The 24798-nt window shown below is 43.8% G+C and overlaps 1 protein-coding gene across 4 annotated transcripts in view; it reads left to right on the forward strand.

Annotated features, from left to right (window-relative positions):
• Window positions 1-24798, forward strand: part of ASTN2 (astrotactin 2) — a 927905-nt gene that overhangs the window by 132461 nt on the left and 770646 nt on the right. For all 4 annotated transcript variants that reach the window (XM_060101146.1, XM_060101145.1, XM_060101147.1 and 1 more), the window contains exon 2: window positions 16297-16484. In XM_060101146.1, coding sequence (XP_059957129.1) covers window positions 16297-16484 — 188 coding nt within the window. The remainder of the gene's footprint in view (window positions 1-16296; window positions 16485-24798) is intronic.

A 24798-nucleotide genomic window follows, 5' to 3' on the forward strand; every position in this document is an offset into this window, starting at 1 on the left:
GATGCATCCACGTCACTGCAAATGACCCAATTTCGTTCCTTTTTATGGCTGAGTAATATTCCATTGTATATATGTACCACATCTTCTTTATCCATTCATCTGTCAATGAGTATTTAGGTTGCTTCCATCTCCTGGCTATTGTAAATAGTGCTGCAATGAACATTGGGGTGCATGTGTCTTTTTGAATTACGGTTTTCTCTGGATATATATGTAATGGGATTGCTGGGTCATATGGTAATTCTTTTTTTTAGTTTTTTAAGGAACCTCCATACTGTTCTCCATAGTGGCTGTATCAATTTACATTCCCACCAACAGTGAAAGAGGGTTCCCTTTTCTCCACACCCTCTGCAGCATTTGTTGTTTGTAGATTTTCTGATGATGTCCATTCTAACTGGTGTGAGGTGATACCTCATTTTAGTTTTGATTTGCATTTCCCTAACAATTAGTGATGTTGAGCAGCTTTTCATGTGTCTCTTGGCCATCTGTATGTCTTCTTTGGAGAAATGTCTCTTTAGGTCTTCTGCCCATTTTTGGATTGGGTTGTTTGTTTTTTAAATATTGAGCTGCATGAGCCATTTATATATTTTGGAGATTAATCCTTTATCCGTTGATTCATTTGCAAATGTTTTCTCCCATTCTGAGGGGTGTCTTTTCATCTTGTTTATGGATTCCTTTGCTGTGCAACAGCTTTTAAGTTTCATTAGGTCCCATTTGTTTATTTTTGTTTTCAGTTCCATTACTCTAGGAGGTGGATCAAAAAAGATCTTGCTGTGATTTATGTCAAAGAGTGTTCTTCCTACGTTTTCCTCAAGAGTTTTATAGTGCCCGGTCTTACATTTAGGTCTCTAATCCATTTTGAGTTTATTTTTGTGTATGGTGTTAGGGAGTGTTCCAATTTTGTTCCTTTACATGTAGCTGTCCAGTTTTCCCAGCACCACTTATTGAAGAGACTGTCTTTTCTCCATTGTATTTCCTTGCCTCCTTTATCATAGATTAGTTGACCATGGGTGCGTGGGTTTATCTCTCGGCTTTCTATCCTGCTCCATTGATCTATATTTCTGTTTTTGTGCCAGTACCATATTGTCTTGACTACCGTAGTTTTGTAGTATAGTCTGAAGTCAGAGAGTCTGATTCCTCCAGCTCCGTTTTTTTTTTTTTTTTTTTTTTTTTTTGCGGTACTCGGGCCTCTCACTCTTGTGGCCTCTCCCGTTGCGGAGCCCAGGCTCCGGACGCGCAGGCTCAGCGGCCATGGCTCACGGGCCCAGCCGCTCCGCGGCATGTGGGATCTTCCCGGACCGGGGCACGAACCCGTGTCCCCTGCAGCGGCAGGCGGACTCTCAACCACTGCGCCACCAGGGAAGCCCCCTCCAGCTCCGTTTTTTTCCATCAAGACTGCTTTGACTATTTGGGGTCTTTTGTGTCTCCATACAAATTTTAAGATTTTTTGTTGTAGTTCTGTAAAAATTACCATTGGTAATTTGATAGAGATTGCATTGAATCTGGAGATTGCTTTGGGTAGTATAGTCATTTTCACAGTATTCATTCTTCCAATCCGAGAACATGGTATATCTCTCCGTCTGTTGGTATATTAATTTCTTTCATCAGTGTCTAATAGTTTTCTGCATCCAGGTCTTTTGTCTCTCTAGGTAGGTTTATTCCTAGGTATTTTATTCTTCTTCTTGCAATGGTAAATGGGGTTTCCATAATTTCTCTTTCAGATTTTTCATCATTAGTGTATAGGAATGCAAGAGATTTCTATGCATTAATTTTGTATCCTGCAACTTTACCAAATTTATTGATTAGCTCTAGTAGATTTCTGCTGGCGTCTTTACGATTCTCCAAGTATAGCAGCATGTAATCTGCAAACAGTCACAGTTTTACTTCTTCTTTTCCAATCTGTATTCCTTTTATTTCTTTTTCTTCTCTGATTGTCGTGGCTAGGACTCCCAAAACTATGTTGAATAATAGTGGTGAGAGAGGACATCCTTGTCTTCTTCCTGATCTTAGAGGAAATGATTTCAGTTTTTCACCATTGAGAATGATGTTTGCTGTGGGTTTGTCATATATGGCCTTTATTATGTTGAAGTAGGTTCCCTCTCTGCCCACTTTCTTGAGAGTTTTTATCATAAATGGGTGTTGAATTTTGTCAAAAGCTTTTTCTGCATCTATTGAGGTGATCATATGTTTTTTATTCTTCAATTTGTTAATATGGTGTATCACATTGATTTGCATATATTGAAGAATCCTTGCATCCCTGGGATAAATACCACTTGATCATGGTGTGTGATCCTTTTAATGTGTTGTTGGATTCTGTTCACTAGTATTTTGTTGAGGATTTTTGCATGTATATTCATCAGTGATATTGGTGTGTAATTTTCATTTTTTGTAGTATCTTTTTCTGGTTTTGGTATCAGGGTGATGGTGGCCTCAAGAATGAGTTTGGGAGTGTTCCTTCCTCTGCAATTTTTTGGAAGAGTTTGAGAAGGATGGGTTTTAGCTCTTCTCTAAATGTTTGATAGAATTTGCCTGTGAAGCCATCTGGTCCTGGACTTTTGTTTGTTGGAAGATTTTAAATCACATTTTCAATTTCATTACTTGTGATTGGTCTGTTCATATTTTCTATTTCTTCCTGGTTCAGTCTTGGAAGGTTATACCTTTCTAAGAATTTGTCCATTTCTTCCAGGTTGTCCATTTTACTGGCATAGAGTTGCATGTAGTAGTCTCTTAGAATGCTTTGTATTTCTGTGGTGTCTGTTGTAACTTCTCCTTTTCTCTTTCTAATTTTAATGACTTGAGTCCTCTCCCTCGTTTCCTTGATCATTCTGGCTAAGCTTTATCAATTTTCTTTATCTTCTCAAAGAACCACCTTTTAGTTTTATTGATCTTTGCTATTGTTTTCTTTATTTCTATTTCATTTATTTCTGCTCTGACATTGATGATTCCTTTCCTTCTGCTAACTTTGGGTTTTGTTTGTTCTTCTTTCTCTAGTTCCTTATCTGTAACGTTAGATTGTTTATTTGAGATTTTTCTTGTTTCTTGAGGTAAGCTTGTATAGTAAACTTCCCTCTTAGAACTGCTTTTGCTGCATCCCATAGGTTTTGGATCGTCGTGTTTTCATCGTTATTTGTCTCTAGGTATTTTTTGATTTCCTCTTTGATTTCTTCAGTGATTTCTTGGTTATTTAGTAATGTATTGTTTAGCCTCCATGTGTTTGTGTGTTTTACATTTTTTTCCCTGTAATTAATTTCTAATCTCATAGCGTTGTGGTCAGAAAAGATGCTTGATATGATATCAGTTTTCTTAAGCTTACTGAGGTTTATTTTGTGACCCATGATATGATCTATCCTGGAGAATGTTCCATGCATACTTGAGAAGAAAGTATAATCTGCTCTTTTGGGATGGAATGCCCTATAAATATCAATTAAATCTATCTGGTCTATTGTGTCATTTAAAGCTTGTGTTTCCTTATTAATTTTCTGTTTGGATGATCTGTCCATTGGTGTAAGTGAGGTATTAAAGTCCTCCCCTATTATTGTGTTACTGTCAATTTCCTCTTTTATAGCTGTTAGCAGTTGCCTTATGTATTGAGGTACTCCTATGTTGGGTGCATAAATATTTATAATTATTATATCTTCTTTTTGGATTGATCCCTTGACCATTATGTAGTGTCCTTCCTTGTCTCTTGTAACATTCTTTATTTTAAAGTCTATTGTATCTGATGTGAGTTTTGCTATTCCAGCTTTCTTTTGATTTCCATTTGCATGGAATATCTTTTTCCATTTCGTCACTTTCAGTCTGTTTGTGTCCCTAGGTCTGAAGTGGGTCTCTTGTAGACAGCATATATATGGGTCTTGTTTTTGTATCCATTCAGCAAGCCTGTGTCTTTTGGTTGGAGCATTTAATCCATTCACGTTTTAGGTAATTATCGATATGTATGTTCCTATGACCATTTTGTTAATTATCTTGGTTTTGTTTTTGTAGGTCCTTTTCTTCTCTTGTGTTTCCCACTTAGAGAAGTTCCTTTAGCATTTGTTGTAGAGCTGGTTTGGTGGTGCTGAATTCCCTTAGCTTTTACTTGTCTGTAAAGCTTTTGATTTCTCCATTGAATCTGAATGAGATCCTTGCAGGGTAGAGTAATCTTGGTTGTAGGTTCTTCCCTTTCATCACTTTAAGTATTTCATGCCACTCCCTTCTGGCTTGTAGAGTTTCTGCTGAGAAATCAGCTGTTAAGCTTATGGGAGTTCCCTTGTATATTATTTGTCTTTTTTCCCTTGCTGCTTTCAATAATTTTCTTTGTCTTTAATTTTTTCTATATTGATTGCTATGTGTCTCATCATGTTTCTCCTTGGGTTTATCCTCTATGGGACTCTCTGCGATTCCTGGACTTCTGTGGCTATTTCCTTTCCCATCTTAGGGAATTTTTCAAGTGTAATCTGTTCGAATATTTTCTCGGGTCATTTCTCTGTCTCTTCTCCTTTTGGGACCCCTATAACACGAATGCCATTGGGTTTAATGTTGTCCCAGAGGTCTCTTAGGCTGTCTTCATTTCTTTTCATTCTTTTTTCTTTATTCTGTTCCACAGCAGTGAATCCCACCATTCTGTCTTCCAGGTCACTTATCCGTTCTTCTGCCTCAGTTATTCTGCTATTGATTCCTTCTAGTGTATTTTTCATTTCAGTTATTGTATTGTTCATCTCTGTTTGTTCTTTAATTCTTCTAGATCTTTGTTAAACATTTCTTGTATCTACTTGATCTTTGCCTCCATTGTTTTTCCAAAGTCCTGGATCATCTTCACTAACATTTTTCTCAATTCTCTTTCTGGAAGATTGCCTATCTCCGTTTCATTTAGTCGTTTTTCTGGGGTTTTATCTTCTTTCTTCATCTGGTACATAGCCCTCTGCCTTTTCATCTTGTCTATCTTTCTGTGAATGTGGTTTTTGTTCCACAGGCTACAGGATTGTAGTTCTTCTTGCTTCTGCTGTCTGCCCTCTCGCCAATATCTCTTAATTCTTCTCCTCCCCTCCCTTATTTAACCAGGCATAACTATATTATTTATCTCCACCATTTGGCTAGGGAAAACAGTTTTGTGTAAAAGATGCATTTCCTAAAGGAGGTGGGAATGGGCAGATTGGAGGCAAAGGCAGAGGTGAACGCTGATAGATCGGGGCTGGGAAGGAGGGGGTCTGGGTTCTCCTGGGACTTTCTCTTCCCATTGCTGCTGCAGGGCCTGGCTGTGTCACTGTACCTGCCATCTCTCCACCTTCTGTCCCTGACCTCCCCAGGGGGCCTCCTAAACCTAGCACCACCGTGATGCCATCATGCAGGCATTTAACCTCACCAGACATCAAGATCTCGACCTATAAAATGTCCAGCTTATAAACTCTGCCTGATGGCCTCATCCAAACCTTTGATGAACGAGGAGCATTAACTCAACTCTCTTGCATGTTCTTGTGACATCCTGTGCATACTCTCTTATGGCACCAGATGATGGTCTCTGTTGATTTCCCTTTTCTGCTCTCCTAGATTATGATTTACTTGAGGACAGGAAACTTATAAAATGTGCATCAAGTGGTATGTTTATTCAACAAGTATTTATTGAACACCTGCTGTATGCTAAGCACTGAGGATAGCAATTACCTAGACAGACACAATTCTCTGCCATGAATGAATGAATGAATAAGTGGATGAATGAATGAATGAATGAATGGAAGCAAGAGGAAATGGTGCTGCTGTTGCTTAGTGGGAACCGAGGAAAATTCAGACTAGAATGGAAGGTCTGTGAAGGCAGCAATGAAATGCATCTTTTTCTCCAATCTATCCACAAAACCTCACACTGTGCCTGGAACATTTTAGACAGTCAATAAATATTTATGGTAAGGTACATTGTTGAATGACGGGAATCATGATTGTATTTGCTTTCAGGACTAGCCATGGGACTTTGCAGATTTCTAAGCACATTGCTAGGTATGACCTTATTTTCTCTCAGTTCTACATTAGATGTGATGTAAGTAGGACAGATCATGACCCCCCCCCCACCGCCATCCACACACACTTTACAAAGAAAGAAAGAAAATCATAGAAGCTTTGGGATTTGTCCTCAGGTAAACTGTCCAGTTCGTGCAGTGGTATCACACAAACCTAGGCTTCCAACTCCAAATTCAGTGTTTCTTTCACTAACCCAGGCTGTGTGATTATTGATGAAGTCAGAAACATAGGAATATATCCATCCATCCATCCATCCATCCATACATCCATCTGTCCGTCTGTCCATCCATCCACCCACCCATCCATCCATATATCCAACCATACATCCATCTGTCCATTCATCTATCCATTTTTGTCTGTCCATTCATCTATCCGTCTGTCAGTCCATCCATCCATCCATCCATCCATCCTTTCCTTTTCATTTATAGCATTTGAAGAGATTCATTAGCCTCTGAACTAGGACTTGCTCTGATTGCATGAGGGAATCCCAAGTTGGACCTCACACTTTTTATTCTGCTAGCAGATTGTCCATAGGTATAGCATGGTAACCCCCTTTTTACTTTCCTCTCTACAAAATGCTGTATCAGTCTCTCTGTGTTCCCTCTGCAATGATGAGCTTCCGTATTTTCTTCTGGCATCCTCCCACTTCACTCCTCTGCACACGTGCAACCTTCCTGCCTTCTTGTCTTTGTGCCACTCCTCCATCCGAAATATCCTTTACTACATGGGTACCTGTTGAAATTTTGTCCATCCTTTAAGACTCCTCTCTGAATACTTTCTAGATTCAGCCAGATGTTCTCTCCTCTGCTCTAAACTTCCTGTTTTGATTTATAGCTACTTATGGCATGATTTTTTTCCGTTCCTTGGACTGAGCTCCTGAGGATAGAGTTTCTTTATGCCAGATCTCAGAAAAGGTTGGTTGACTAAGTGAATTTTAAGGTGAGCACATATTTGCATCTGCTACAGAGGTAATATATATTCAGTGTAGAAAATGTAGAGAAAAATGAATCATAACATGATTAAAATCACCTCTGATCCCCCCATTCTTTTTTTTTTTTTTTTTTTGCGGTATGCGGGCCTCTCACTGTTGCGGCCTCCCCCATTGCGGAGCACAGGCTCCGGACGCGCAGGCTCAGCGGCCATGGCTCACGGGCCCAGCCGCCCCGCGGCATATGGGATCCTCCCAGACCGGGGCACGAACCCGTATCCCCTGCATCGGCAGGCGGACTCTCAACCACTTGCGCCACCAGGGAGGCCCTGATCCCCCCATTCTTGATGTTCCAGTGTTTTTCTTCCCAGCTGTATATGCATATCCTTATCTCTAAACAGAATCATAGGACCGTGTATTTTCTATATAAACTTCCTTTGCTGCTCCATGAGAATGCAACCTGCTTAAAAGTTAAAGTTCTGTCTTTCTCTTCATTTGCGTTCTTCAGGGTACTTAAACTTGAGCCAGTTGTTGAATAAATTTCTGTAGAGTAGTTATATGGGCATCAAGCCGTCATTAGCATCCTGAGTTGCCATCTCCTTTCTCTGTCTTCTGGGGATGCCCATCTGAATTCATATATGAGGACAGCTCAGTTCAACTCACTAAAGATTTATGGAACCTTCTTCTCTGTATTCGGCTACCATGTCAGGCATGAGGGCACACAGATGGCTCTGATGTATCCCTGCACTAGAGCCCAGTGAGAGAGGTCAGCTGTATAAACAGACCATTTTAACATAGATAAATACCATTTTACAATAAGATGCTATCACATGTGTATATGAAGTAATATGTAACAAATGGAACTGTGGAATGCTCACTGAGGATCAAGATTAATGTTAAAAGCTAATTTGTTTGTATTATCTCATTTAATTCTCACAACAACCCTACTAAGCAGGTGCTGTTAATATTATTCTCATTTGATAGATGGGGAAACTGAAGCATGAAGAAGCCAAAAAGCTTGTCCAAAGACATACAACTTGAACACAAGGGAACTGGGGTTCAAAATCCAGCAGTTGGTCTCCAGTCTATAATGTTATGCAGCAGGCGGTATTTCCTCTTAATGGAAGCATAAAGAGGGGGTCATATGGGGTCAAGGAAGTCTTCCAGAGTGAGGGGTGGGGTTTGGTAGGAAAGGTGTTTCTTCAAAGATGTTGAAGTAAGAAACAGGACAGTGTGTATGGAAGATTACATAAGTATTTGATCAGATTTAACATATAAGTGCAAAGAAAGGAGTGAAATAAAGTAAGGCAGGGGAGAAATGCAGGTGCCAGCTTGGTGAAATTAGGTTTTGGTTGTTTTTTTTTTTTTTTTTTTTTTTGCATTACGTGGGCTTCTCACTGCTGTGGCCTCTCCCGTTGCGGAGCACAGGCTCTGGACGCGCAGGCCCAGCAGCCATGGCTCACGGGCCTAGCCACTCTGCGGCATGTGGGATCTTCCCAGACCGGGGCACGAACCCGTGTCCCCTGCATCGGCAGGCGGACTCTCAACCGCTGCGCCACCAGGGAAGCCCGTGAAATTAGGTTTTATCCTAAGGGGAATCAAGAGCCATTGAAAGGTTTTCAGCAAAGGAGTGACATGAGCATATTTATAAGTTAGACATGTAATCGTGGTAGCCCTTTGAAGGATGGCTGGAAGGAAGGAAGCCTGGGGGCAAGGATAAGAGTTGGGGCTACTCGGTAGTCTCCATTTGCCCCTTGAGATCCACTCTCCATGCTTTTCCCCCCTGCCTTGTGCCTTGGGAGGCTGACCCGTATGATTTGCTTCACTGGAGCACCCTTGGGTGTTTGTATGGGGTTTGCCCATGTTAGGCACCTGCAAGAGATTAGCAGGTCCAAGGAGGGTGAGGTTGAAGCATTTATTACCCCATCACCTCCATGCTTGGTCATGCCTTGTCAGAGTTAGGTTATTCTGCTGGATTATACTGAGGTAGGAGATAGGTGGGCCCCAGGCTGAGCAGCCAGTCTCCTGCTGACACTTTGAGATAAGATACTAGCAGGTGCATTGGGCTCTAATTGGGTGGGTTCAAAGAGACCACAGTTTCCTCATTCTTGTGGTCAAGGGGTATTTCCCAGCCTGACACATGTGCAGAGAGTGTCCTCAGTCTAGGGGGGAGCCCAAGGAGCGAGGCGACATCAGCCCTTAATATGTCCTGCCAACCTCCCAGAAACCTTTGCGTTGGAATCCATCTTGGCTGGGAGATGCGCACACCCACGAGGAAGGACCCTGAGTCAGGCCAAATATGGGCACGAGCAAGATGATTGGCCAGAGACCACCTGGAAGACTGCCTCCCCCGTAAGCGACCTTAGTTGCCCGGGGCAACTCACTCTGAGTTCACCTGTGTGCTCTTCCACATGCCCACTGCTTCTAATAAATGCTTTATCTATTTCACAGTCTTGATCTCTTTGCTAAATTCTTTCTTCAAAGGAGGCAAGGACTGAGGTCCTTCTTCCAGCCGCCTCATCCCTGAATTCAATACTACCTGAAAGCCACAGCAGCTGTCGAGCAGCCCTTTCCTACAGCTGTGGCTCTTTCAGGGTGATAGAACCCTCCCTTCCTTTGCCCCTTCAGGCCTAGGATGGTGACAGGTCCTTGCTGTTGCCAGCTTTGAGGTGCTTCATCATTGGTTGGCCGTAACCCTGCCTGTGATGATCAATTTCATATGTCAACTTGACTGGGCTAAGGGATTTCCAGAGAGCTGGCAAAACATTACTTCTGAGCTTGTCTGTGAGGGTGTGTCTGGAAGAGATTAGCATTTGAATGGGTAGACTAAGTAAAGGATAAAGGCCTTTGTCAGTGCAGGTGGGCATCATCCAATCCCTCTAGGCCCTGAATAGAACCGAAAGGTGGAGGAAGGGGAGATTTGCTCTCTGCCTGAGCCAGGACATCCATCTGTTCCTGCCCCCTGCCATTAGTCCTCTTGGTTCTCAGGCCTTTGGCTCAGACGGGGACTTACACCATTGGCTCCCCTGGTTCTCAGCCCTTTGGGTTTGGACTGGAACCACACCACTGGCTCTCCTGGGCCTGCAGCTTGAAGATGGCAGACTGTGGGACTTATTAGCCTCCATAATCATGAGAGTGAGCCCCTCATAATAAGTCTCTTTCTATATATCTATATATATTCTATCACTTCTGTGTCTCTGAGAACCCTAAGACACTTCCAAAGCCTTTGTAAATGGTCCCATTATTAAGCACTTCTCAGTCACCTTACTGAGTGTGTCTTCTCTTTTCTGATGAGACACTGACTGGCACAGAGCCATTTGAAAGCAGTCCACAAGAGAGATGGTAAAGGTTTGCAGTAAGGTAACCACTTACAGATAACAATGTAGATATTGATATTGTAGAGATGATAAGGAAGGGTGTGTATTTGAGATCGATTTCCCAAGCCCACTCCTCATGACTTACTGCATAGAGGTGACCGCCCATGGAGGCTGGAACAGCTAATGTCAGGGGTACGTGAAGTGAATGTCACTACCTTTCCCAGCTCCTTCTACCTAGGCAGTGAGTTCATCTCTCAGAACGTCTGCTTTCCCCCTCATGGCAAGGCAAAGACCATTTGCAAACTCATCAGAAGCGCTCTCTGGCCTAAACGTGAATAATCTGCAGGAGGGTCAGCTGGTGCTGTGGAATCTGAAGACGAGTTAGTTAGCCACTTGGGGGACGTTACCAAGATGGCTGGTGATCAGAAGAGCTGCTTATTTTCATAATGACCTTCAGGAATTAAATAAAAATACAATGAGTGCCATAGATTAGGGAGAACAAGCCAATTAAAACCACAACACGCCTTTGGGATTTTTTATTTCTTTTCCAGGAGGCTGAAAGGCATCCGTGGCTGCTGAGGCAGGGTGGAGGTCTTCCCAGAATCACTGATGAAGGCTGATCCTCTTGCTTGGCTTTAGCGGGTGGTGGAGGGGATTTGAGCCTATTGAATATTTCACGAGTTGCAGCCCACGTGGGGAGAACAGTGAAAGGTGAAGAGGCAATCCCTGGGTTTCTTTACGATTCCAATATAAAACTAAGCTCTTCGGGGTGAGAGGGAGGCAGGCATTGGAGTCAGTCTACCGCCGGAAGGCATGGTGCACCAATTCTCCCACTTTAATATCTGCTGTTTCATTTTATATTCATTCACGTCAGCATAATCTGCCTTTATGGGAATCATCTTTGTTGCCAACCAAATGCGTTTAGTCCCCCTTTTGCTTTAAGTTTGATTGTAATATGACTTGAAGACTTCAATGAAATGTTTATATGCAGGGGCTAGGGGAAGAGGAGAGGGAAAATGCAATTGGAAAATCAATCATCAGGGAATTTCAAGAACCTAGCCTTGGTTATACTACTGTTTCTTTGACCTGTTTTTAGTGGACCCAGGACAGGCTCTCGGAGCAAGTCTACCCGCTGATTCCCTACTGCATGCTGAAAAAAGTATACTCTGTTGCCAGACATCCAAAGCTCTTAACTCTGTGTCTGGACTGTATTCCGCCCCCCTGACATTCTACTGCCCTCCTTCTTATGTGTGTGGCTTCACTGCCCTGAGATACCCAGCCACCCAGCCCATCTCTCTGCCTCCTCCTCTCCTCAGAGGGCTAACAAGATGCCCGTCCTCTGCAACACTCACGTTACCACGTTTTGCGAGTGGTTCTTGGTCTCAAAGCTAGGAAAGTCCTGTCCCACCTTCGAGTTCCCAATGGACCTTTACTTTTTCTTTATTTCCCTAATGAAACTCAACACTGCTTTCATATCTTATTATGGATATGTATAAACACATGTGTGTATGAGTATATATGTGTGTGTGTATTCATCATTCAGCAATTCAGTTTTTTTTTTTTAATTGATCACTTATATGTGCCAAAGTACTTGAAATGTGGCAGGAATAAGACACACGGGGTCCCTGCCATCCTGGAGAGACAGGTATTAAAGGCATGTTCAGGAAAATACATGAAGTAAAATTCAAATAGTGATAAGTTCCATAGAAAGTGTTTGTAAAGGCGGTACAATAGAGAGTGCATGTATATGGAGAGAAGTACTTTATTATTTTTAATCTTTTTTTATTGAAGTATAGTTGATTTACAATGTCATGTTCATTTCACATCTACAGCACAGTGATTCAGTTTTATATATATTTTTCAGATTCTTTTCCCTTATAGGTTATTACAAAACATTGAGTATATTTCCCTATGCTATGCAGTAGGTCCTTGTTGATTATCTGTTTTATATATAGTCGTGTGTATATGTTAATGCCAAACTCCTAATTTATCCCTCCCCCTCTTCCCCTTTGGTAACCACAGTTTGTTTTCTATATCTATGGATCTATTTCTGTTTGTAAGTTAATTTGTATCTTTTAAAAATTTTAGATTCCATATATAAGCAATGCTGTATGATATTTGTCTTTGGCTTACTTCACTTAGTATAATAATCACTATGTCCATCCATGTTGCTGCAAATGGCATTGTTTCCTTCTTTTGATGGCTAAGTAATATTCCTTTGTGGATATGTACCACATCTTCTTTATCCATTCATCTATCAATGGGCATTTAGATTTCTTCCATGTCTTGGCTATTGTAAAGAGTGCTGCTATGAACATAGGGGTGCATGGATCTTTTCGAATTATAGTTTTGGAGAGGAGTACTTTACGTAAGAGTGGCGTGGCCTCTCTGAGTAGGTGTCAGTTGGACTGAGAGACAAAGGCTGAGAAGAAGCCAGCTTGCAAGCTTTGGGTGGAGAGTTCCAGAGACACTGGAGAGAAAGTGTGTATGTGTTGAGACAAGAGGAAGCCTGGCCTGTGTGAGGAGTAGTTGTAATTCCTGTAGAGCTGGGGCATGCGATGAGCACATGATGTGAGAGGTGGATCAGGATACTGCACGGTGTCCTGGGTCACACTAAATGGAAAGTGTGCACATGTGTGGACAGTGACACGGGGCAGGGGTAGAATTTCTGCTGTTAAAGGACTGTGAGCTTCCCGAAGGCAAAGCTATGTCTCATTTCACTCCAGACTCCAAGCTACTAAGCCAGCTGCTATGGAGTAAGTCCTCAGTAAGGTGTGTTGAGTGTCTAAACAAAGAAACACAGGAATAAATGAATGAATGAGAGAACAAATGACCAAGACCTTCTGCTTCCTCTGAGGCAGTTTGTCCCTCTGAGGTTTCATGCCCCTTCTCCCCTCCCAGCAATAGTTTTTGTTTTTTGGTTTTTTCCTCTTTGTAATAGAGTAAGGCCAGAGCTGTTCTTATGATTCAATATTTACTGTGTTTCACACACTGTTATTATCATTTAACGTTTACTGTCTGCTGACTGTGCACTCATCGCTGTAGCAAACAAAGAGTGGTTCATGGGCTAATTTAGTCAAGGAAAAGATGTTATAAGAGCAACTGGCATAGTAGAAATTACATAGACTGGAAATCCACTGGGTCCAGCTGGGTACCAGTTCACCAGTGACCGACCTTAAGCAAGTGACTAACCCTGCGTGACCCTCTGTTTTCTAATCTGAACACGGGGATGGTGGCAAGCTCCTCTAACGTGGTGGGGTTGCAGGCACAGGTGGGGAGAATTCCAGAAGTAAGGGGTGCAGATTTCAGGAAGGATTCCTCCGCTTCCTCTGCCTGCTTCTGTACCGGGCTGTGTCAACCAGATGTGGCCTGCCTTGAGGCTCTCTGCCGGTGCCATTTTCAGGGACTCTTAGCACAGTAAGCGCCTGCCTAGCTGACAGCACACAGATCCTCCTTCTTGAGCTGCTTAATGAGACAACAATTTCCAGAGGCAAATCCCAGCGCTCGGTTCCCTGGACATCTGGTTCTGGCTTTGATGCACAGAGAGAGAAATGAGCAAGGCACTGAGCAAGGCCATTCACCATAATGTCTTCACGTTGCCTTGGCCCCGCTGGCCGGCTGCCAGAGAAGCTTCTGCCACATCCTCCGATGCTGAGGCTGGGAGGTTGGGGAGAGAAGGTGCCTGGGAGAGACGTGCTTCATAGACCAGGCTCCCAGCCAGTCTCCTCCTCGGGGCCACACAGTGTGCTCTGGGGGCCCTTTGGGGCCTGAGTTCTAGGAGCCGATGTACTCCTGAGGTGGTCTCCAGCCCTGCTCCACTCTTGTTGCAGCAAGGGAAGCCCAAGCAGGTGTTCACTTGGACTAATAACTTACTATATTCCAGCCACTTTGCTTTGCCTTGGGATGAGGTGGGAGGCTGTTGGTTTAGAGCAGAGTGGTGACGTGAGCAGACTTATGCTGTGGCCGGATTCTTCTGGCTTCTGGTTGAGCATAGACAGAAGAGGCAAGGGTGGAAGAAGAGAGTCGAGTTAAGGAGCCCTTGCAGGAAGCCAGGCAATAGAGGAGGGTGTCTTGGCCCAGGTGGCTTGCAGTAGAGGAGCTGAGAAGGGTTGCATTTCGGATGCCTTTTGAAGGATTTCCTGATGGACTGGATGAAGAGTGGGAGAGAAAGCAGACAGTCAAGGATGTCTCAAGAGCATCTGAAGGGTGAATTACATCCTGACCCTATTAATAATAATAATGATAATAAATGTTAATAGCTAACTTTTTATAGCACTTATTAAGTGCCAGATGCTCTTCCCCTAAGGACTTTTTTTTTTTTTTTTTAAAGAACATGAGTAACTTTAAAAAAAAATTATTTATTTATTTATTTATTTATTTTTGGCTGCGTTGGGTCTTCGTTGCTGCACTCGGGCTTTCTCTAGTTGCAGCAAGCGGGGGCCGCTCTTCATCGCGGTACGCGGGCCTCTCACTGTTGTGGCCTCTCCCGTTGCGGAGCACAGGCTCCAGACGCGCAGGTTCAGTAGTTGTGGCTCATGGGCCCAGTTGCTCCACGGCATGTGGGATCCTCCCAGACCAGGGCTCGAACCCATGTCCCCTGCATTGGCAGGTGGATTCTAAACCACTGCGCCACCAGGGAAGCCTCCCTAAGGACTTTTGATTGTGAAATTGAAGGAGTTAGAGACTACTGGGAATGGACCATATAAGAATAATTCAGTAGAATTTGATGAGCAAATATCATCATCTCATCTCAAGGTGACTCTTTTCTTCAGTGTCACCAGGTGTGATGGGGGCTGCCGTGGGCATGGGGTGAGCTGACTAGATAAGAAGTTCTAACTCGTCTTCCTCATCAGTCCCCCTCAAGCTCATGTCTGTGTGCATGTACATGAGGTCTTTGGGGACTGTAGAAATACTGTCTCTAGGTGAGCTCTATAGCTTCGTCCAGAGGTCCAAGCGTCAGACACTATTAAGGCTACTTGTCTATTGATGGATTGATTGCCTCTGTTTCCTACAGTAACTCTCACTTGAGGAAAGATTTGATAATTCACCAACCCCATCACCCTTCCCCTTTATTCACAGGACACACTGATAGGCCTTGTCCTTCAAAATATTTTCAGGGACACATCCCTTTAGCAGACAGCACTAGGAAAAGATTGTATGATCCCACTGCAAGGATGCTTTTTGTACTGTATGCTCTCACCCTTCTTAATAAGAAGCTATATTGGTACAATTACATTGACTGGAAGTAGTATTAAAGTGATACTTATTATTTTTAAAGTATTTTCAGAGGGAAAAACAGCATAGAGGCAAGAGTTAGGAAGTTCAAGTCAGATGACCTTACCATTGACTAGAAAGTTCTAACTTCCCATTGGTTATATGAGAACATTGAAGTAGGAAAGAGGGTTTTCAAGTATTTTTAAGCCATGGAAACTTTTGTGCCAGAACTTCCTTGCTTGAGAGTACAGTATGTACAATATGAGGGAAAAAATGGAGTGGCTCTGACTGAAGCAGGAGAAATGGCTCAGAACAACCCACTTACCAAGCTCCTTTCCCTTAAAGGATGACCCTGAGGCACCTCAGCCGGGCCAGATGTTCTTTTGGGCCTTCCCAGCTCTGAGGTTCTGCATTTCTGCCATGAGCATTTCCAACTCAGCTTCTGAAGAGTTCACACTCTGAACTCCCACTCTTCAGAGATGTCCTTCCTTCACCTTCTTATAGTTCTGTGGCCTCAGAAGAACGTAAGCACATTCACCTCTTGCTTAGTTTGCCTCCACTGTTGGAGTAGAATGAATTACCTTATCATGCATGCTGGTATCAAAAGGGCACCAGGCAGACCTGGGTTCAAATCCTGCCTCTGCCACTCTGTTGCTTGGGGGTAACGTTGGCTACAGTTGACTTATCTTTAAATGGAAGTGATGATCTCTGGCTCAGAGATTCCATGTGGGGAGAGGCATCCTGGTACAGGTAGGTGCCTTCAGAGCTCCTGAATACATGTGGTCCCTCTCCTCCCCGGCGCGCCGAGGCCAGGCCTGCCGCTCACCCAGCACCTTGGGTCTTGTCTTGCAGAGATGTCAGGCACGGCAGCGGACATCTCGCTGGTGCACTGGAGACAGCAGTGGCTGGAGAACGGCACCTTGTACTTCCACGTCTCCATGAGCAGCTCCGGGCAGCTGGCCCGGGCCACCGCCCCCACCCTCCAGGAGCCCTCAGAGATTGTAGAGGAACAGATGCACATCCTCCACATTTCTGTGATGGTGAGTGAGTGGGCATGCAGTGGGGGCTTTGGGGGGTGGGTAAAGGGAAGGGCGAGTGGAGAGACCGTGGCGGGAGGCAGGGGATGGCCAGCAGGTGGAGGGAAGTAGCTGGCCAAGTGCGAGAGGTTAGAATGATAAACAGAAGGTCAGATGGATCCCATGGTGTCACTTGGACTGATGCATACTCATCCATCATCTGTCAGCTGTGACAAACTAATTGTGCTTCAGAGGAGAAAATAAAGGGTCTCCAACTCCTTGGCCTTTTGGCCGACCTCTCTGGGAATAGCTGTTTAACATCTGTCACGTGCTTGACCTGCTTTGCCGAGGGCTCAGGTTCAGCGCTCCACAGCCGGCCGTTCCAAGAATGACTGAACAGACAGAATCGGAATGGGGTTGCCCTTCCCCAAGTACCCTTGATGTGTCAGGTGCTTTAACTCTCTTTAACACCCTCTGCAGTGTAGACCGTGCATGGTGGTCCCTGGAGCTGGACTGGGCATAGCCGGGGCTGTCACACACCAAAGCCCCCTCCATTACCCTCACTTCATAGCTGTGAATACTGAGTCAGAGGGGTAGAGAACCTTACCCAAGGTCACATCGCTAGGAAGACGTGGAGCTGCTCTTGGGCGTTTGAACCTGTGTGTATCTGGCTACAAAAACTGGACTATGTCCTCTACACTCTGCTCTCAATGCAAGAATTTTTTGACTCTCCACCGTGTGTGAAGCACTGCACCAGGCACATTCGTGGACATGATTTCATTGCATTCTCACCAAGAAGTCAGGCACGTCACTTCCATGTTAGAGGTGAAGTTATGGACACAGAGAGATCTGTTGTCCATTGGCCCCAGAACCTGGAACACTCTGAGGCTGCTGCCTTCTCAGAAAAGGATGCTAGGACAGAAATCGCCTGAATGGTAGTCTAAAGTGTATGTAGACTCACATTAACGATGTATTAGAAAAGCTGTAATGAATGGCTTTGCACAGTAGATAGAAAAAAATGCAGTGTGCAGAATGTGCAGGGTCTAACTGGCTCAAGAAGAGATCAGATAATAGCTACGGCTGACATCCCCCTAGTGCTTTTCACTCCTGAAGCCGTTCTTACGTTATTTCCCCCTTTTTACCTTTAGCACAGCTCTGCCAGATGCAAGAGGGTAGGAAAAGTTACTCCCAACCTATGTGTGAGGAAGCTAGGGCTCAGAGAGGTAGAGTGATTGACCTAAGGTCACTCAGCAAAATAGGGCCGTAACCCAGCCCTTCATTTTTTCCTTCCATTCAATAGTCAGCAGTACTTACCAAGAGCCTCCAGTGGAGCAGATCTTGCCTTTTGGTCTCTGTTCTGGTCCCTCTTCAACCTGCACTGTGCATTAGACATTCTCATTAGGGCTGAGTAAGTGCTTGGAAATGTTCTCTTTTTGGAAAAACACACACATACCGCAGCCAGACAGCCACGTTAAATTTGGACCTAACGCATGCTCATCACGTGGAGGAACAAATCAAGGCCTTTGTGTTATTCATGGAATGAGTGTGATAGACTTTTCCCATTTTTATATTTAGCGAGTGATGCAGCCACACGCCAAGCCAAGTGGATGCCTGCATGCTAAGTTTGGGTTGCAAGTTTGTAAGCACCCTCTCAGGATACTTGCTGAGTTCCTCAGGGGGCCCCGGGCACCAGCTGATGGGCATGACGGCTCTTCTTTTAATGTCTGAGTGAGACTCGGTTTGCACTAATATTTATTAAGCATTTTCTGTTCGGCATGGCGTTGACTCACCTACGTCCTTCCCATAACCCAGTGACCTAGACAGTATTATCTCAGTGATCAGTGAGTCCTGCATGGGCTTTCTCTGCTTCCATGCCCAGTGTTAGTTAAATCAGACCTCTCCCCAAAGACTAAAGGTGTTTCTCACTTTTTTTCTGCGCAGTGAGTTTAGCTTGGAAAGAAGAACTCACTGAGACCCAGATGTCGCTCCAATTCCCTGTAATTCAGGGTGTGGCTGGTGGAGTAGGTGGTGTGGAGGTTGCCAGTCTCTAGACCCTCCCTGCCCGCAAGCTGGAGTGGCCCAAGGCTACCACCTTGTGGTCCCACCCATTCTTCCCCCGTCAGTGCTCCCAAGTCTTGATCTTTCCTGTCCTCACCTTACCCTCAGCAGACAGTCCTGTCCAGGAAACACTGGTCCCCTTTGCATCCGTTGATGGCAGCCCAGCCTCTCAGAGGCGGGACATGCCTCAGAGAACCCTGCCCTCTACATAGAGGTAGGATGATGTGGTTATAAGCATAGACACCTGAGCCCGAGTGCCTGTGTGTAAAGTTTCACTCTGCCACTTAGCACTCTGGGTGATGTTGGGCAAAGTATTTAACCCATCTATGCCATGTTTTGTCATCTATAAAAATGAGGATTATACTAATACTTACTGTGTATGAGAGCACTTGTATCAGAGGGGCTTGGCATACAAGGGCATTAGCTTTTATTATTAGGCACAGTTTTATTATGGAGATGTGCTGATGTATTATACCCATTCATTTCACGGATGGATAAACTGAGGTCCAAATACAGACTAGGACTTGTCCAGAACCCGCAGCCAGACAGTGGGGCTTGGCCTGGAGGACAGACCTCTCCGCGGCTCAGACTCTGTCCTTGCCGTTCTGGCCACAGATAATTCAGCAAGAACAAAAAGAGCGTTTGGTTCTCCCCACTTCTGCCTTACCAATCTTTTTAATTTTTCAAACAAATCTTTTTTTTTTTTTTTTTTTTTTTTTTTTTTTTGCCGTACGCGGGCCTCTCACTGTTGTGGCCTCTCCCGTTGCGGAGCACAGGCTCCGGATGCGCAGGCTCAGCGGCCATGGCTCACGGGCCCAGCCGCTCCGCGGCATATGGGATCCTCCCAGACCGGGGCACGAACCCGTATCCCCTGCATCGGCAGGCGGACTCTCAACCACTGCGCCACCAGGGAGGCCCTCAAACAAATCTTGAATCTTAGATTTTTAAATCCCAAACATTTAAAATGGCATTCATGGTGGCTGGGACCTGCCTTCCCATTTCACAGATGAAATATCTGAGATTCAGTGAGTTTAACTGACTTGCCTAAGGCTGCGTGGCTAACAAGAAAGCACTTCTGGTCCCAGGCTTTTCCAAGATTCCAAACTCATGTCACGGGGCTACTCAGGACACTGTGACTCTCCCTCTGTCAAACTTTGCATTGTTATCATCTTTGGTGAAGATCTGAGATGGTTTTGTGAGAAGACCAAATCATCCAGTCAAATCTCAAAGAAACCTGGAGGTCAGAGTCCATGTTTTCCATCCGCTTTCCTCAGCATAAATATCCTGCCCACCCATGCAGGGCAACCAGTTCCAGCTCAGTCACTGGAACCTGCTACAATCCATGCCTACTGGCGTGGAACCAGCATGCCCTTTTGAGCTTGTTAAGCCCTGAGTTGAGCATCTACTTTATCCCAGAAGGTTGCATCATCTGACTATTAATATCCCAAGAGTCAGGCAACAAAGAGGTACTCGGTGAAACCCTGGGTAGAGGAAGAAAGTAGAGGGTCATTCATCTAGTCTGCAGTCCCAACTTCAGCTACTCAGAGCAGTCCCATGCCTGCCTCAGCCATGCAGGGGGCACAGTGGATGCAGAGAACAGAGCAGAGGTTCGGAAGGCATAGTCTTTCTTGCTTCCTGCTTCCTGATGGTTTCACTCTTGGGAGTTCCATCACCTCTTTGAGTCTCAGTTTATCTATGAAACAACTGATCATACCAGTCTCACAGGGTTATTGAGAAGAGTGGAAGAAATATATAAATCGTTCCTAATGTCTAGTCTGGCACACTGTGGGTATACGATAAAGGTGGCTATTATTACTACCGGTGCAGCAATTTTAAAGGACTCTGATGTAGGAGTAAGGAGACATTGGATCGAGTCTTCTTTTTGCTGCTATCTTGCTCTCTGATCTAGAGAAATATTCACAGTAGCTGACATTTACTGAGTATTCACTACATTCCAGCTAGTGTTCCAAATTTTGTTTTACATGCATTATTAAATTTAATCCTTACAACAGATCTTAAGGTAGATACTCTTGTTATGTTTATTTCATAGATGTGGAACCTGAGATGTTAATAATATCAATAGCTATTGGTGTGAGTTGGTCAAGGTTAAATGGTAAAACCAATATTTAGTTCTATAGAGGCAGACTCCAGATCCTCTGCCCTTAATCTGTAAAGCAGACCCATCATTTCTCTTCTCCCTGAATTAGTTGCTGACTTAAATTATAAGATGTTATGGACAAATTAATACAAAGACTCCCGCCTTATGTAGAATCTATGGGTGTGTTAAGGGGGGTTATGACTTGGGAGTCAACTCCAAGGTTAAACAGTATCTCTGTTGCTGGCTTTATGACCTTGGCCAAGTCAACCTCATCATCCGTAAAACAGGAATAATGTTTCCTAATTCTCAGATTTTTTTCTAAGTACTGAATGAGGTCACACACGCATAATAAAAACAATGGCTACCCTCACTGAGGACTTTCTGTATGCCAGGCACAGTCTAGGTGTGGTACATGCAGCATTCCATTTAATTGTTCTGGTTCCTCTATAAGATAGATACTGCTCCTGTCCCTCATTTACAGATGAGGAACCTGGGAGTTAGTGAGATTTTATAACCTGCTGAAGTTCACATCTCCAGTGAGTACCAAAGCTGGGATTCCAACTCCAGTCTGCACAAATTAATAAGAATCTTTGATCTTGGGCATGATTCTGCATGATGCAGTGCCTGAAATTCAGTAAGTGCTCACAAGGTGGTAGCTGTCATTAAAATGTTAGCTGTAGTGACAACAGTGACGAATATTGTTGCCACAATGTTTTGAGCAAAGGGATGAAAGGAAATGTTTGATTTGATGTGGGAGAAGAGAAGACCTTTGAGGACGTGTTTCTTTCAAAGGGACCATCCCACAGAAAATGCCACAGATTTGTACTGGTGGGCCCCAGTGAGGAGGGCTTACAAAGGACCAAGCTTCCAAAGTGTTTGAGCTCTCCAGAAATGGAGGGGACTGAGTCAGAGGGTAGTGAGGTCCTTGTCTTTGGGGATATGCAAGCAAAGGCTAGAAACCATATTTGTCAGGATTTTGAGAGGAATAATAGTTAAATTAGATGACTGTTGTAGTTCCTTCAAACTTGAAGATCTATGATTCTGTGGCATAATATATAGAAAAACACTTTGAGGATTATAAACTGCCCCATAAATCTAAGAAATTATTATTACCATTCTCAATCAGTAGCTTTGTTTAAAGGATCTGTGTGATATGGGGATAGTACATTTTAAAGCTTCCTGTGAAAAATGGCTTTACATCATTTCCCCAGTCATTGCATTTATTCATTCACAGCATATCATGCATTCATTAGTTGATTGATTTAATCACTCAATCATGCAATGCTTTACTTGCCCACTAAACCCAACAATGAACATCCTATCTGGTAGAAAAAAGAAAAAAATAAAAGTCTCTAAAAAATCAACCACAGGCTCAGAACAAGCCAACTCTGTGGGATTTCACCATTAAAAGGGGTCCTACATTTTAAGTTGTATTCATGAAAAACCAGTTTTCTGAGCAACTAGTTTTTGAAGGTTCTAGGTGAGACTTGAAATATTGTGTTTACTTTTGGGGATCATATGTTAAGGTAAACAATAACTGACTAGAAAATGTATGAGAAAATAATCAAGACAGCGAAGAGTCTTAAAATAATAATGCTAACAAGCACTGTTACAATGCTGAGTTAGTGTTATAGTCACTGACAGATTGTTAACTCATTTAATCCTTACGATAATCCTAAATCAATAGATGTCATTATTACTCCTGTTCTACTTTTGAGAACGTGTAGGCGTAGAGAATGTAACTACCGTGCAAGAACTGTGGACCTGGTATCCCAAGGTTCGTAACTGACTTACCGGCCATGTGACTTGGGCATGTTCCTCCCCTCTGCTTCCTCCATTTCCTCACCTACAATGGAGTGAGGTTGGAAATACCTGCCAAAGAATGCTGTTGTGAGGATCACCTAAGATGATACACATAAAGCACATATGCTAGAGCCTGACACAGAGTCAGGTCGTCCTAAGTGTTAAGACTCTGCTATTTACAAGTGTATGTTTCTTAGGGCTGCCATCACAATGTACCATAAACCGAGTGACTTAAACAACAGAAATGTACTGGCTCACTGTCCTGTAGGCTAGAAATCTGAGATCAAGCTGTGGGCAGGCCAAGATGTGGATCTGTTCCAGACCTCTCCCCTAGCTTCTTATAGCACCTGGGCTTGTGGCACGATAACTCTGTTCTTCCTGGCATTCTCCCTGTGTGGATGTCTATCTCTGTGTCCAAATTTTCTCCTTTTTATAGGACACTGGTTACATTGGATTGAGGCCCACCATAATGAGACCATCATAACTTGATTACCTCTATATGTAAAGATCCAGTCTCCATGTAAGGTCACATTCTGACGTACTGGGGATTTGGAGTCCAACATATCTTTTTTGGGGGGGCACAATTCAAGAAATAACAATAAGTGCTATTGCTGTGTTATTTATAAGTGATATTAATGAAGGGTGCCCAGGGCAACCAAGGTGGGAGAACCCAAAGCCTTTCAGAGTGAAGGCAGAGTAGAAGGGGACACATCTGGACTAAGAGGAATATTTTTAAAAAGCTGGCAGCAAAAATCCAGTGGTAGGAAAATCATGTGATACACATAGCACAAAGAACTCTGGCCTGGGACTCAGCTGTCCCAGCCCTGCCCCTCATGTGCTCTATGACCTTGAGCAGGTCACATTCCCTTCTTAGCCTTAGTATCCCCATCTGTAAGTTGAGATCCTCAAGCTTATATCTGTTGCCAAGACATGATGAAGTTTGGACGTACAAATATCCCAAGTACATTTTTATATGTGTGCCATACCTCGTGAATCCCATTTACTTCTTTTTTCCCCCAGAAAGTGAAAAAATTTTTTGAAATTTTTAAAATCACAAATGCATTTTTTTAGTTTTTAAAAATGTAAATCATATGTACCTTGAAGCTTGGCCATGGCTTGCCTCAACAACAAGGATTAACTAAAATCCCACAGGGTCTCTAGCTAGGCTAATGGGAAGATTAGGAGAATAAGCCATGGCTTCTGTCCTAAAGGAAATATGGCTTATCTCCCACAACATTTAGGGATGCAGCTTAGGGAAGTATTGATGGAATGAGGCCGAGGCACTGTCAGGAGGCCTGGTTTCAAGTTAAAGACTGTACCTTGTACCAGCTGCAGAGATTTGGACAAAGCTTTACTTCTCTGAGCTTCTTGATTGGTCATCTTCCAAATGGAAATAAAATTAGAATCATAACATTGAACAGAGATAATGCACATGAAAGCATTTGGCTAGGTTTCCCTCCAAAGCAGTAGAACTATACAGTTTGGTTGGAACATTGGAGCTGAAAACACCTTAGACCTTGCAGAATCCAATTCTTGAGATGTCAGCTTTTGCTTGCTTCTTCTGTGAACAGATCACTCTGAACCTCAGTGACTGACCAAACAATGCTTTATTTCTCATGCACCTTACGTGTCAGCAGCTGCAGTCACGGTGGCCCAGATCTGCTTGTCTTCTCGTGCTGGGACTGTGGCTGAAGGGGGGCCCCAGTCTGAGACATTTGGTTTTCATGGCAGTGAGCAAGACAGAAGGCAGAAATCTAGGATGGCTCTTAAAGCAAATGCTTAGACATGGGTTCTCTCACATTCTGTGGGCCAGGGCATATCGTGTGGCCAAGCCAGTGGCAGGGGTGTACGGTCCTATATGGAGAATGGGCATGTGAACAACTGCAGATAGCAGTTAGATGAGACCACGCCTCATTTTACAAATGGAGAAAAATGAGGCCAGAAAATGGACCTTCTCCATTCCTACTCCATTCTTCTGGGCCAACAATCAAGCCCAGCTGGAGAAGGCTGACAAAGGCATCCTGGATATCCATCTCAGGAAGGGGGCCTGGAGGCAGTTCCTTTGAGCCTTCTGGTCAAAAAGAAATGCAAGATGGGAATGTATATAAGAAAAAATCTGCATAATGGGGGGGAGCAAAGAGATAGACAGGAGAAACAGACATCCACCAGTATTTATTGAGCAACTGTTGTAAACTAGATGTGTCGAAACTACCAGCGGCAGAGAGAAGTAAAAGGAAACAGAAAAAGGGAGCCAAGGACAATGAGAGAGATGTGGAAAAATAAAGGGAAATTGGCAGGAACAGACAGAAAAGGACTTAGCAATAGAAGCAGAGGTGGGCAAAGAGGAAACAGAGAATAAAAGACATGGAGGAAACCACA

This window comes from Mesoplodon densirostris, chromosome 6 (genome assembly GCF_025265405.1).
Source record: "Mesoplodon densirostris isolate mMesDen1 chromosome 6, mMesDen1 primary haplotype, whole genome shotgun sequence".
Lineage (NCBI taxonomy): Eukaryota > Metazoa > Chordata > Mammalia > Artiodactyla > Ziphiidae > Mesoplodon > Mesoplodon densirostris.